This window comes from Barbatula barbatula, assembly GCF_947034865.1.
Source record: "Barbatula barbatula genome assembly, chromosome: 11".
NCBI classification, from domain to species: Eukaryota; Metazoa; Chordata; class Actinopteri; order Cypriniformes; family Nemacheilidae; genus Barbatula; species Barbatula barbatula.
Window position 1 is genome coordinate 13,962,114 of NC_136774.1, and position 15,608 is coordinate 13,977,721.

The 15,608-nt window shown below is 40.1% G+C and overlaps 1 protein-coding gene across 1 annotated transcript; it reads right to left on the bottom strand.

Moving 5' to 3' along the window:
• Positions 1 to 767: 767 nt before the first annotated feature.
• smarcad1a (SNF2 related chromatin remodeling ATPase with DExD box 1a) lies at positions 768 to 12,352 on the bottom strand. Its single transcript, XM_079468227.1, has 23 exons — positions 11,943 to 12,352; positions 11,465 to 11,570; positions 11,309 to 11,378; positions 11,143 to 11,209; positions 10,828 to 10,907; positions 10,621 to 10,740; positions 10,456 to 10,534; positions 9,883 to 10,361; positions 9,584 to 9,780; positions 9,413 to 9,503; positions 8,260 to 8,359; positions 8,118 to 8,177; positions 7,621 to 7,696; positions 7,361 to 7,496; positions 7,122 to 7,253; positions 6,890 to 6,985; positions 6,659 to 6,776; positions 6,408 to 6,523; positions 6,118 to 6,306; positions 5,913 to 6,031; positions 5,544 to 5,726; positions 5,355 to 5,461; positions 768 to 1,286 (listed from the first exon to the last, which is right to left on the bottom strand). The coding sequence occupies exons 1-23, from the start codon at positions 12,046 to 12,048 to the stop codon at positions 1,225 to 1,227; spliced, it is 2,889 nt and encodes a 962-aa protein (XP_079324353.1). The 5' UTR covers positions 12,049 to 12,352; the 3' UTR covers positions 768 to 1,224.
• Between the last annotated feature and the right edge of the window lie 3,256 nt (positions 12,353 to 15,608).

Here is a 15,608-nt window from a genome sequence, read left to right on the forward strand (position 1 = left end):
TCTTAAAAATTTCCAGGTGCGTAACAATCTGTACACAGTAAAGGCGTATCCTGATTTCGCTCTGCACTCCGCTTTGATAATTTTTTTTTTCTCCGCCTGGTGAACAAACACGCTGTTGAGAACAATCAAACCCGTCAAGCAACTTATCTGTCAGAGAGACTTATTCTTGATTATGGTACTCATGTTATCACAAGTGTTGATGCCGGTGCCACTTTAGTGCAGGAGGACTACTTAAAAAAAGTATTTCATCTCCAATAGTCCATCTCTGGCAAAAAAGCTAAAGCCTGCTGATGCAAAGTAAATTTTGATCTTGACAAGGAACCTAAAAACACCTCTAAAAACAGTGGCTATCAGGGTAATGTCTCATATTCTATAGTTCAGAGTCATGGAAGGGCTTTATTTTACCATGGTATCACTCTGCAGAAGTGGCAGGAGAGTGCGCTTAATAATCTGGTGGCTATTGACCGATCTGGTCTGCCCCTGCACTATTTTCTCAATCCAATGACATTTACAGAGCTTCCAGATCTTGTGAGGGGCCAGTCACTAACCTTAGCTTTGCAAATCAATTTGTTTGCAAATGCGCGTGCATGTAATGCAATCAAATGATCTCTAAAAGAAGGTGTGGTGTTGTTCTGGTGATGGGTATAACTATATTCAAATATTAAGGTTGCTTAATGTTTTGTTTCTTTAGATTCAAGTTGAATTATGTCTCAAATTCTGTCACGACTTAATTAAATTAACTAAGAAAATATTTGGTGAACACTGTTCCTCGGAATTGACATTGGCTTTATTTAGAAAAACGTAATACAAATACATAACATATTTTTAAACAATTACAGTACAAGTATAACCAGCTCAAAAGAAACAAAGTAGTACTGACAAGCTGTGTCTTTAGTTTAAGGTAAATATAGTAGAAACTAACCAGGCCTGCGTGTGTAATCGGGCCAGGTAAATCGCACACATTTACAGATGGCACATATCAGAGATGATAATGTTATTATTTCAGGTCCTCCCTGAGCAATACAATCACTTTTCTCTTGTACAGCCGCCACAGTTTTTCAAGATGTGTATATAAAAACTGATCTGAAATATTAGGACACTCCTGGGAAAAGTGCTAGTCCTTACCTAAGGCCCATTAGCAGCTTCCATGTTGATTGGTTGCTTTGTTTCCCCTCGATGAGTGAATGGTATTGCAAAGGCAACTACCACAAACATACATGCTAGCTAGAGGCCTAAGGAGACTTTGAGCAAGTCTGCCATCTGTTCAGTTATAGCACCATCCTCACCTAAACAAGCAAAAAAATATATAAAAAAGGGAACCATTATTTCAGAATGACAAAAGCATGTACAAATCTGCAGAAATACAGGGGTTGGACGATGAAACGCAAACACATTAGTATGGTATAGGGGAGGGGTCACCAACTAGCAGACTCCTGTCCGAATGTGGACCGCGAGATGCGTCCATCTGGACCTCAAAGCCTTTTGACATAATACATAAACGAATGCCTAACAACTTTCTAATGCAATCAAATTTATAGCAGGCACATCAAGGTCTGCTCAGTAGCAATTAGGGTCCTACGGCGCCACGGAAAGTTCAGACATTGGTGTCGTGCAGTGAAGAGAGCAGAGACAGATTCGCTGCACAGCGCACAGACATATATAACTGTCAGTGGTTGAAAAACAATGTCCTTGACGTTTTTTCCGAGATGAATGGGTTGAGATTTTCAGTTATTCTTCCTGAATCTAGACCTGTTTGTCTTGTTTGCTCGGAGTCTGTTGGGTTTGTCAAAAGTGGAAACCTTAGACGGCATAATGAAACCTGACACTTTGAAGAAACTTACTGGCAGCAGTCCGAGGTAAGGACAAAGAAAAATATATTAGCTCAAAGCTCAGTATGAGCCATCTACACGGGTCCTCCTTCACTCACTTACCGCCCAACAACAAGCATATGAAGGTTTACTAAGAATAGAGTGAATCTTAGGAAAACATAAGCCCTTTACTGATGGGGAAATTGTAAAAGAGTGGATGGAGGCTGCGTATGAAAGACTTAGAAAAAGAAAATGAAGACATGAACTAAAAGTAAATATTAAACAAACCCCCTTTCAGTTGCAACGGCCACACAGTGGAGACCTGTTATCAGAGGATGCTCCGTCACAACTTGATACTGCTATTTTCTATCATCTCAGTTAAGCAGAAAACAACACTTTGACAACATTAAAAGAAAATTAATGTTGAAATGAATGTATTAGAGTTGAGCCGGATAATCGGCTGAAACGAGTATCCGGTACGGATAAAGCATATTTGCCAAGTACAAGTATTATACGAGTAATACGAGTCAATATCTGTGCTCGGATGGAATAAAAATCCTCATTGGGTAGCTGACTGTGTCTGTGTTCTGTGATAGGCTAGTCACAGCGCCCCTACCTTACACATACAGATTTGCTGTGTCCCGCTCTGCTCACTCACACACACAGAACGCTGAGAAGAGAACAGCTCTCTTTCTCTCTCTGTCTCTCCCTCAGTCACTCAGGTTCGCGGGTCTTTTCCGTTAACGTTTAGGGTTTCTTCAGCTTCAGGTTTGTTTTTTATTTAGTTTTTTTTGCAGTACTTATTAACCAGTAGAGTTCTGGTAAACGTGGGGTTTGTTCAGACGTGGTGCTTGGTAGAACGCAACTAGCGTTGCGTCTCTGCCTGTCTGAGATTTTTTGTTCTTTTTTTAACCGTCTGCTGACTCCAACCATTTTTTTGACTTCAAGCAAAAAAATAAAGTAAGTAAGTTAGTGGTATAAAAACTATAGGCTATCACGCACGCTATCACGCACGCTATCACGCACGCTATCACGCACGCTATCACGCACGCTATCACGCACGCTATCACGCACGCTATCACGCACACTTTTTTTTTTTAACCGTCTTCTGGCTCTAACCAGTTTTTTTACTTAACGCATTGAGTGTCTGACACTTTCTTGCTGTATTTCATAAAAAAATACAGGAATTACTGGTATAAAACTATAATATTACAAATTACTTAATGGTTAAAGCCCCGCCCCTTTCAAAACAACCCAACCACTTCCGGGTTAAACCCCGCCCACTTCCAGGTTAGGCCTCGCCCTGTACGAGTACAGATACAGATACAGATAATTCATATGGTTAACAGATACAGATAATGCTGTACTCGCTCATCCTCAGTATGTTCAGTGAAGGTTTAGAGATTCAGGCATTTTGCAAACTTTCATTCTTAATATTGTTGTCAGACATTGTTATCTCGTCATATAGATATGAAAAGACATGTTTATTTCTTTGCTCTCCCAAAAAAAAGAAAAAAATCCATATTTAATTGTCCCGACTTCGGCTAGTAAGGAGGGTTCATGTACTAGACCTCAAGCTATTTTAGTTGACGACTCCTGGTGTAGGGCCTCCTTATGCAGCCAATACAGCATCAATTTGTCTTAGGAAGACAGATTTAAGTCCTGCACAGAGGACAGAGGGATTTTGATCTAACAGTGGCTAGGCCCCTACTTGACGCTGGAAAACGTTTCCTGACACGGTGCTGCAAAACACAATAACATTCAGATGTGGTGACTATGTAGGCCATGGGAGATGTTCAACTTCACTTTCATGTTCATGAAACCATTATCATCCTGATACCTGGGAGTGGTAATCGATGATCGGCTTAACCTCACAAGTCATGTTGCCAGCACCACCCGGTCCTGTAGATTCATCCTCTACAACATTAGGAAAATTAGACCTTTCCTATCGGAGCACTCTACGCAAGTCCTAGTCCAGGCTCTTGTCCTGTCCAAACTGGATTATTGCAATGCGCTTCTGGCTGGACTTCCTGCTTGCACAATCAAACCTCTCCAGATGATCCAGAATGCGGCGGCAGGAGTGGTCTTCAATGAACTGAAGAGAGCGCATGTAACTCCGCTCTTCAACAGGTTACACTGGCTCCCTGTTGCCGCCCGCATAGAGTTCAAAGCTTTGCTCCTGGCCTACAAGACCAACACCGGATCTGCACCATCGTATCTCCACTCGCTAATGCAGATCTATGTTCCTGCCAGATCACTGCGGTCTGCAAAGGAACAACGACTAGTGGTACCATCCCAAAAAGGAAAAAAGTCACTCTCCCGTACCTTCTCTGGATCTGTTCCACATTGGTGGAATGATCTACCAGCTGCTACAAGATCAGCAGACTCAGTTGCCATCTTTAAAAAATGCCTAAAAACGCATCTCTTCCGTCATCATGTCGCTGATTGATTTTTTTCTAATTCTCTTCCCTTTCCTTCTTTATAAAAAAAATAAAAATAAATTACTAACCTCACTATTCTTAGCTTTTTATACTGTGCTAGGCTTTAATGGACTAGTTTGATGCACTTATGAATTTTGTTGCCTATGTTGTTATAATTGCTTCCAATGCTTCCTCATCTGTAAGTCGCTTTGGATAAAACCGTCTGCTAAATGACTAAATGTAAAATGTAATGTAATGTAATGATACACAGCACCACCTTTATGGGAACAATGTGAAAACCTCTGGGTATACTTGGTGCTCCAGAATAGTTCGGTAGTCCTTTGCAGTGACGTGCCCATCTAGCACAAGTATTGGGCTTAGGGAATACCATGATATTGCAGCCCAAACCATCACTGACTCTCCGCATGCTTCACACAGAGCATGCATCAGTCCGGGTGGCAAACTTTGTTGGGGCTTCTCCACACCGTAACTCACCCATATGTGGGAAAGACAGTAAAGGTGTACTCATTAGTGAACAATAAATGTTTCACATTGTCAACAGTCCAATTTTTCAACTGCTGGCACCATTGAAACCGACATTTGGCATTGTTGGACGTGACCAAAGGTTTGGCTATAGCAACCCAGCCATGTATTTTGACCCTGTGGAGCTCCAGACAAACAGTTTTGGTGGAAACAGGAGAGTTGAGGTGCACATTTGATTCTGGAGTAAGTAGGTTAGGGAAGCACCAGAACATCCCTTTAAGACAGCTTCTTCTTGCATCGACGGTTACTCCTGTTGGATGCGGTTCATCCTTCATGCTGGTATGCTGACATTATCCTGGATACCGTAGCTCTCGATAGACCACAAAGATTAGCTTTCCTAGTCACAGATGCGCTAGCGAGACATGCTACAATAATTTATCCTCTTTTGACCTCTGACATGTCTTACATTGTGTGGTTTGGTTTGCAAAACTGTGCTATTGCTTTGCTAATTCAACCTTCACACTGTGAATTCTGTGAAGTTTGTCCACCTGTCTGCGCAAATATAGCCATGAAACCCACAACACTACATTGGCCAGTGTTTCATTGTCCAACCCCTGAACCTGTTTGTAGTGTTGACACTCACCTCCATCAGTTGTCATGTCCTGCTCAAGTTTCAGTTTCTCTTGTCCCACACGGAGCATGCAGTCCTCAATCGAGTTCCTGCTGATGAGCTTGATCACTTGCACCGTTCTGCAACACAACAACACTGTTAGAACCCAAAGTTCCTTTTTCAATCATGGCAAACACCATTTAGGTTTATATTCACACAAACCTGGTCTGCCCCATTCGATGACAGCGGTCTTCTGCTTGCTTATCATTGAACGGATTACAGTCAATGTCGTGCAGTATCACTGTGTTAGCAGAGGCGAGGTTGATTCCCTGCCCTCCGGCACGGGTCGACAGGAGAAACACAAAGATCTCCGGGTTTGTGTTGTATTTGTCGATAAGGCCAATCCTAGAATCCCAGGATTACATTTGTTATTTTGAACAGATTTTTCGGTATAGAGTAAACAACAAATCTCATTGGATAATCAGCAAAGTTTTAAGAAATCAAAACCCAACCACACTGATCTGGGTTATCAAAATCTGATTAAACAAAGACACTTTGGTTAAAAATCGATATTCAAGAAAAAACGCTTACCTCTCCGCCATGGGAGTAGAGCCATCCAACCGAACAAACTCATGGTCAAGATGTTTCAGCAAGATCTCCACAATGTCCAGCACCATGGTGAACTGACTGAACAGCACAACCCTATCACCCTTAGAGAGAAATAGAAGTCTTATTAAAAAAAAAATGAGGTCTTATTTTTTATTAAGTGACATGATTCGAACACTGTCACACCAACCTTTTCTTTGAGCTTGGCGAGTGTCTTTGTTAGCAGTGCAAACTTTCCAGAGTCTAAGATGAACTCTTTGTCCAGCTGAAATTTGCTGATGGAACTGTACTGCTTGCATAAATTATGCAGCTCAAAATCAGACATTACTTCCATGTCCTCTTTGATCAGCGCAGGGTCTGCATCAAAATGTGTTGGTTCCTAACATACGCAGAACAATGTCAGCTCAATGATACACACTTTTAATCAGTCTGTTTATCAGTTCCCGAGTATCAAACCCATGATCTTAGCCCCGTCCTTACCTTAAGCATGGCCTTGCTCATGGCAGCCAATTTTTCACTGGTGTAATACTGGCGGTGTAACAATGGATGATTGGCCATTTTTCTCAGCTGCATCATCACATTACAGAGTTCACGCTCTACAGACAAAGAGGAAGTGTGAGACAGGGTAAAGTAAAACGGTTCTTGTGTTTGAGAGTATATAATGTATGTGGTTCATTAATGTAAACAATCCAATTATAGATAGAATGCTAGCGCATCTGAACAGCACATACTATCATCAGCCGGAGCCTTTTTGAGACTTTTAAAAAGCCTGTCGTACAGCTTCTGCTGGGCCTCACTCATGGGACACATTTCAATCTTTTCCACTTTTGGTGGAAGTTGTTTCAACACCTAGATTCACATTTAGACAACAGTTAAAAAACAACCACTGATACAAAGCAAATGTCTCTAAATGTCAAAAAGGGTCAAGTAACAAATATGAATATGAAAAATGAAGCAGTTACATCACGCTTGACTCGTCTCAGGATAAATGGCTTCATGATAAGTTTAGCTTGTGCGATTCTCTCCTTATGAAAACTGCTCTCCTCTTCTGACGGCCTCTGAAACAAGCCGTCAATTGAAGTCAATAACTGAACATTCTCTCTGGATATTTAAACATTAAAACAGTTTTAGGTAACGTCGTATTTATGCCATATATGTGCATGCGAGCAACAGCATGTTGGTTTCTGTCTGTACCGTGGAGAACATCTTTGAGATCTGTGAGGTGCTGCTGGAGAACATGGAAGGCATGATGAAGTTTAGCAGTGACATGAGCTCAGGCAGGTTGTTTTGTAAAGGTGTTCCAGTTAACAATAATCTGTGCTCAGCCTGCAGACAACATAAAACAAATCAACAGGTATAACTAAGCTTTAACTTGATACAAACTCAAAAGTGCACGTCTTGTTTTAACCACACAACAGACTGTTTGTACTGACATTGATGGCCATGAGGTGGCGGTAGCGCAGCGAGTTCATATTTTTAAGCATGTGGCCCTCATCAAATATAGCATATTTCAGCTTCATCTTCCGGAAGAGACTTCGGTCATAATCATTTCCAATTGTGATGTTGTACCTAATAAATGAGATGAAAAAGAAAGACAAGCAAATGTTATTGCTATAGGCTTTCATTGCATTTACTTCTCAATAACAAACTTGAGGCTTCCATCCCAATAGAGTGAGGCACATTGTACACATACGTGGACACTATGATGTTGAAATCAATCAGGTTGCTTAGAATTTCTTGACGCAAATATTTGCGGTCTTCAACTGACCCTACAAGTATAATGCAAAAGAGAAAATATTTGAGAAAACATGATTTGTTTATACAGAACATATATAAAAACAAAAACGCTTACGGAAATTGTACATGTTAACTCAAAATAAAATGTCCTTGCATCTACAGAAGCAAACAATGCTTTTTAGAACATTCAAATAAACCGGGACGACATGGATTATCAGATTTTGCACAAACATAAAGAAACAATGTTTGATCACATTTTAGCTGAAATTGTTATATTGAATTAAAATATTTGTAATAAGTTAGGAAAATGCTAAATGCATGCATCTTTCCACAATGTTTACATTCAGTTACTGCTTACATAAAACACTGATTCATAGAAATCTATGACAAGAAAGGTTACATCAGGTTTATAAAAAGCTTCTGGCCGTAACACAGCATCTTGATTTAACTCACCATAGTACACAAGAACTTTCAGACTGGGGCACCATTTACCCAATTCACGAACCCAGTTATCTGCAAAGAGAGAATTCACTTCATCATCTCAAGCCGCACTGCTGAATTCACACAATACACATTCAGTAAAAACATGTTTTACCCAGTGTGGATGAGGGCACGGTTATAAGGTGAGGGCCTTTAATGCCTTTTTCATACAGATGAGCCAGGAAAGAGATGGCCTGAATAGTCTTACCCAACCCCTGTGGACAGATTATTATAAGATTTATTACACACATTTCTTACACAGAAGTAGAGGTCTCCACAGGTCCAAAAGTAGACCTGAACCCGAAGAGATCCGTGAATGTGCAACATAGGTCCGACAATCGAACCGTCTAATAATTTTAAAGTTTTACCCAGACCTGTGCAGAACCGAGAAAAATCGTAAACGAACTACCCGAACCCGACGCAGACCCATATATTATTTAAAAAAATGGACCTGAACACAACTGGACTGGAGTCGACCCAGTCGGCACATATTCCACAGCAAATTCAGTCCGTAAACAAGTTGTGAAAATGAAACCTTGTTTTACCCAAGTATGACTGTGATGCAATCCTCCTTTGTTTCATTCATGTTATTACTCCTCTCTCGCCAGTGGAAGGCACATGTTTAATTCCACTCATTATTCCAGTTTAAAAAGTCTGCTTCCTGTCATGGTGACGAATGACAACGACTTTGCACGTTTGCATTGTTTTTCTCTCTCTTGAATCAAGTAAAATAAACCTTAGGCTGTTTGCCCCGTTGAACTACAACAATGATTGCTCATTTAGTGCCATCCATGACGGCTGACATTAGCACACTTGTTTGCTATCATCTTTGTGCCGCCCGAGTCAGACCAAAATGTTTTGATACAACAAGACGGTTCATTCATATTATTGCAAACATGAGGGAAAATGTGGAATACACACTTTTCCCCATAACTCATGAAGGCCTCCATGATCACAGACTGCAAGCAGTAATTCTGCAGCAGAGTTTTGCAGCTGAGGATGCTCATGTTTTTTGCCTTATTTCCAGACTCAGACTTATCTTGTCCTAATTTTACGAGATGCACGTTACTAAACACACGCACAGTGATGACTGTCAATTGGAGAACACAGCCCCCATCAGTGTTAATGTTAAACAGACCCGAAGTTATGCATTTGGTAAACAACCAGGACTACCATATAATATATAGAACCGAACCTGTACGGGTCCTGTCTGAAGACCTCTACAGAGAATCCAACATGAATTTCATGCCGAATGAACAGTGTCTCACCATTTCATCTGCTAGGATTCCACTAAGCTTGTGCTGATGGAGCAGAATCAGCCACTTCAAGCCAATCAGCTGATACGGCTGCAATTTAAAACTAACAAAAGAGGAAGGAATCGAAGTTAGGAAGGAAACAGTTTTAAAGACATTATGTAACATTTCTGAAGTTAAGCTCACTTGCTGTTCAGGATTTTGGGTTGCTTCATGAAACCCATGCCTGCTTCTATGACCTGGGTGACATCTTTAGTCATTTTCTGTGCAATCTTTTCACATCTGCCCATGAGGTCTCTGACCACTTGCCTCTCCTTCAGCACCACCCTACAGCCATGTACCAGCTCTATGGACAGACCATTTTCCTTGTAGAACTGCTCTTTCTATAAAGAAGAGAAACACATACACGTAATTTAAATCAAAACATAACCAAGTTAAGCAATAGAAAAACCTCATAAACCAAGTGTGCCAATACACAGACATACCACATCCTTCCAATTGTTAAAGGGTCTCAGGGAAACGATCTTCTGAGCTTTTTTGACCGAGCAGCCAGATATAAGTGCAAGCTCATCTAGAGAAGCCTCTTGGAGGAATTGAATGATCTGGTCTTGGAGGGGACCAGAGCTACTGTGCTCATCATCAGAGTCCAGCTCATCCGAAATGCTGTCAACCTCGCTGTCCAGGTCCTCCTCCTCACCCTCAGATCCACTTATGTCCTCTAAAGGTAAATCTTCCTTCCTTTTACATGTTACAGATGAGTCCTTAATTGTGTTCTTGCTGCAGGATGGTTTTTGTGTTTTGAGAGTGGATGAGCTGGAGACGTTTCGCACAGGTGACGGCACCGCTGTCAGCCATTTTGCGAGACCAGATGAGCTGTCTGGCCTCTCTGAGCTCTTGCCATTTTGATCCTTAGAGCGAGATGATTTTGGCTTTGTTTTTTTCGGGGCCTCTGGTGAACTGGAATCTTCATTAGGCAAGCAATAAAAACCACAAACATCATTTTGAACATCTAATTTCACATTCACTGAAATTCTTAAGGACAATTCTTTATCAATTACCTGTTGATGAAAACATAAGCAATGATCCCAAGGCGTTCTCATAATCCCATTCGTGCTCTCTAAGGACATCTTTCAAGACCTGATAAAAAGAATTAGTCCAGTCCATCTAACTTAAAACACCTATATAACAAAAATTGTACAACAATGATGATATCTTTGATTTACCTCCTTTTCTAAATCAGGTAGTTTCTTCTTGAGCTTCTTTAGAAGAGCTTCCTGCTGTTCTCTGCTTGGCTCCTGGTGCCCCTCTTCCTCAAATTCTTCCTCATCCTCACAATCGGAGAGCTAAATCATAGACAACAACATCCATTAAAAAAAAGTACTTGAATTACGGTTTTAACATCTTGTCTTTAATAACTAAATTGATCTCACCACAATTTTCCTCCTCTTCATTGGCTGATTGTTATCATTATCGTCATTGTACCTTGTTTTGCCTTTCTGTCTTCCTGAATCTGCATAAATAAAACACATTCAGATATGACACATGACTTGTTATGCAAGTAATACATAGATTCAAGAGTCTTCAACATGAAGCACTTTCAAGTATTCCAGAGAGAAGCATACTAATGTTATTATGAAATGGCTTTTAACCACCAGCCTGAAAATGAAGGTAAATGAAAGATTGACATATGCAGACCCAATATGTATGCGTTCATACAAATATAAAACAAATGACATCAGTGTTACCTTCTTCCCCATACAGTAACAAACAGTGTGCTACAGCTCCCTCCAGTGTGCTGGTACCTTCGACCACCTGTCACAACATACAAAATAAATCACAGAGGACTATAACAATGCACAACATTCCTCAGTTGTATTAAGTAAATTCGTTACTCTAAACAGAAAAGATTACCTCCACCAGATCTTTCTTGCTCTTCTGCGGGAACATCTCCATTAGTTTGAACACTTTGTCTTCCATGTCCCTGTGAAATAGTGATTGTAAAGCCCAGCCCATGTGGTAGACAAGCAGCTATGTGAGGGAATTACATTACGGTCTTATTTCACTCACTCGCTCATCCTAACAACTTTGTCATCTGAAGAAACATCCTCAAGGGCCTGTCTCTGGAACTTGCAGTAAGAGCTTCGGCCATCTAACGTTACCTTCTTTTGCTGGGCTGCGGGCATAGAAAATTCAAAACTAAAACAAACTGACGCCACCATAGTTATTTTATTATCATAACTCATCTACATTGCACTAATAACTGTACAGAGAACAGTAAGAAGTGGCGACAGCCTTTAAACTAGCGACAAGAAAAAACTTGCATACTAGCATACCCATGTTTTTATAGTTAAATGGCAACGTTAGTAACAAGGTGGCTTGACTATTTTTTGGTAATGGTAATGTCGTGACTGCTATGGTTCATCGGTGTTACTATATGGTTTTACAACAACTGTACCACACGATGCCCAGAAGCGCGTTATAGAAAGCTCACTTTATTTTGAGATTAAACATGGCCCCGGTCTGTAAAAACGGCATTTTTGCTCACCCTGGTGATTCTCTTTATCTGAGCTGGATCCGTCCGACGACTTACTGCCACTGTCACCCGATTTATCCCGTTGGAAACGGAACCGTTCGAGGTTAAATAAGCTCATGTTACTATATGAACGCTATCAGAGCCGGTGTCGTCTCGCGCGGGCTGATATCCGCCGGTAATGCTCGCCCACTTGTGTCTGATAATAAAAGCCTCAAGACAGCGTTATAGCGTAACGACTAATAACTTAAACGTAACACAATATTACTTAGGTGACACAATTATTTATTAGTTATATTATCTAAGCTGCAAATTCGTCTCGCTCTTTCAATGCCAGTGGGGTAAATAAAGAATACAGGCAGCAAACGAGACGTTCCCGCCACCGGTTGGCATCCGTCACTTCCGTTTTTCTGATCAGACGTCATACTCCGATCGGTCTGCGCAGCAATAGTGAAGCCGAACACTGGTGACTTTTTTTTGTATTATGCTAGTCATGGCTTTAATGCTTGTATTTGTTTTGTATATAAATACGTATTTGTATCAAAACCTCGCGACAAGTAGAGAAACAACTGTTTGTTGTTTGCTCCCTGAACTCTTTGTAAGTCGCTACGGATAAAAGCGTATGATAAATGACTAAATGTAAATGTGAATATATGAGATGTTTTTACAGAATAAAAGTTCAATTCAATATCAATATTCAATATCAATATTCAATATCCATAAATATTTTATGGATTCTAACAACATGCTATTACGAAATTTGCATCGAAAATGCATTTGTTTACAACTAAAAACATTATATTAATACTGCATGACGACACGTATACTTCCTTAATCTATCCACTAGGTGACACACTTTAATTACAAAGCTGCAGTTGCATGTTGCGCTTGTCCTTAAGGGGGCGACACCGAGTTTCTGAGACTGGCAACAGGTCCTCAAAGAACCCATCAGCACCCCTCTTCCCAAACACACCTTTGCAGATTCAGAAAGTATCATGTGAAGAATATTTTGTGTGGATTGTGCCTGGAAGTATCATGCTTCTGTCATTTCCTTACCACTGTAAATATATTTTTTTAAGTAGAAACATATTTTATATTTGCTTATTTTCATTACCTACTAAAAATTATCCATGTTACTGTATGATTCTTATCAAATGTAGCTAATGTTACTAATGCAGAGATCATATTACCATCACGAGATCAAATATCAATACACCAACATTTCCTCTATGCTGGATTTTTTTCTGTATTTGGTTTAGTTAACAGTTCTCCTAAAGTAACATGCGAAATATCCAAGAATTATGTTTGCTGAAGTCATCTGAGTTTAGTAATCAGGTCTAGACGACATACATTGCACATTTAGCAAGATGCTTAATAAAAAGGATTAGCGGTAAACCAATTATTATTTAGCTTGTTAAATAGTTGTTGTTGAAGAGTTAAACACCAATTATAGTCATTTTGGCAATTCTCCACATACTACTGTAGAATCAATGTCAAAAGTACATGTACACAGTATGCGGCCGTGAATTGTGTGTATTCTATGTCGCCACTCTGTCTCTCTCTTCTTGTCACTATGGAGATTCCTATAACTTACACTAGTGCCATGTACACAATGGGCACACTGACATTGAGTTTGATCAGACTTCTGACCCTAAACAGCAGGGAACTGAATCATGGACCCCAGTTTTATTGCAGTCCCACTATAGGCATAAACTCTATCACTGTGTTTATCGCATATATGAACTTGAACATTCTAGACCAACAATGTTGAAGTCGTTTTTCTGTATCATTACACTATCAAACTGTTATGAAACATGATGGATGATAATATTGTGTGTAGTGCAGTTTATGGATGTAGGTAATAAGGTCTGCCAGCAGATCTCAACCGCTCTAAGTTGTATGAATATGATCAGTAAATGCTTCTCATCTATTGTATCATCGGCTTACGTGAAGTGCACAACATTCCTGTGGACTTCCAGCTCAAGGTTGACCCACCATCCTGGTGGACTTGTCACTTTGTCTGTCACTGTCCCGTCGCCATGGCTCCCCGCTTGTCCGAGACCCGACGGCGGCAGGGAGTACCTTATCACCGTGGCAACATGTCTGCGATTTGGCTCCTTCCCACCCCCTAAAACAAAATACCCGCCCTTTTCAAATGGCAAGATCATCACAAAATTAATTGCCATTGTCTTGTTTCACGTTCATTAGACATTATCTGAGAGCTGTCAAACAGGGCTGGAGGATCCAGACAATGCTGATGAATTACATTGAAATAACATACAGTTCACAATATGGGAAGATCAAATTTACTGGGGGGCACCACAATGGAAAATGTTTATCGAAATATCATGGTTATTACTGCTTTACAATGATTTGATCAAATTAGAAAAATATTGTTTCATGTAGGCAATAAAAATCAAGTGTAATGTTTTTCACGATAAAAATACAAAGAATTAACAAAATACATGCATTCTTAACTTATTAATTCAAATAATGATTCGAAAAAAAAAACATTATCGTATATGTGGTCTCCCTTAATGTCAAATGCTGGATTACAGCACTGCAAAATGTGTAGAAAGTGAATGTTGATAAAGTGGCAAAGTCTACATCATGTCAATTCATCATGTTTTCAGGAATGAATTTTCTTCAATGGAAACACTTTCCCTGTGAACATGCGTGTGTGTGTCTGCAGGCGGTAAATGACAGCGTCTCCCTGCGCCACAGCTAGAGGTCCCACCCTGGCGGGCGAGGTCCAGGGTGGTGCTGCTGGGTATTTTTTAATTAAATCAGCCTACAATGAGGAAGATGGAAGTGGAGGGAAACGGAGGAGGGGGGACGTGGGGTTAGTGAGGGGGATCTGACCATCTCCAGGGTACACGCAGTGTGGGAAGAGAATGTGCACCTCCTTGCTGTGTCTTGTCTTTGTGTGCCTCCACTTCTTATATACTGTGGGAATTCCCAAGGAATGAGAGGTGAGAGACACACTTGATTTGAATCAAAATCCTAATGCCTATATGATTGCTATGATTGATAAAATTATTTCCTGCCAAAAATTTTTGAGTTCAAATCAATCACAGAACTGATGATGTCACTGGCACAGAGTGTGTACATCCGTCATGGACATCTGCATACTTACATTTACATTAATTCAATCAGCATACACTTTTATCCAAAGTGACTTACAAATGAAAGAGCATTTAGCATTTAGTCAAAGATAAAGAATTTATTAGTAGTGGGCACACATTTGTGGTAGCCAGTGAGGATATGTACATGTTACGATGGTAAAATGCTTACATTTTAATACAAACATTTGAAATTGATTTTTACATTTACATTTACTCATTTAGCAGACGCTCTTATCCAAAGCGACTTACACAGAGTTCGGGAGCAATAAGCGATTTAGTGATATAGACTGTTTCATTGGACAGGCGCGCTGGCCCAGCACTGTTTGGTTATAAAGTAACAATTCATTTTAGATTGTTCATATTCGATTGTACATTTTTGTTATATTTATTAAACTAAAACTAAATTAAAACTACTGAACAGTTATTGATTCTTTGTAGAGATCTACCAAAAGTTAAGTTTGGGCCGAATAACGTTTGATTATGTTATTGTCTCTGAAACTGTCTATATATAGATCTGCAATAATGGTATGTGATTGACCTAACGTCTTTTTTTCAT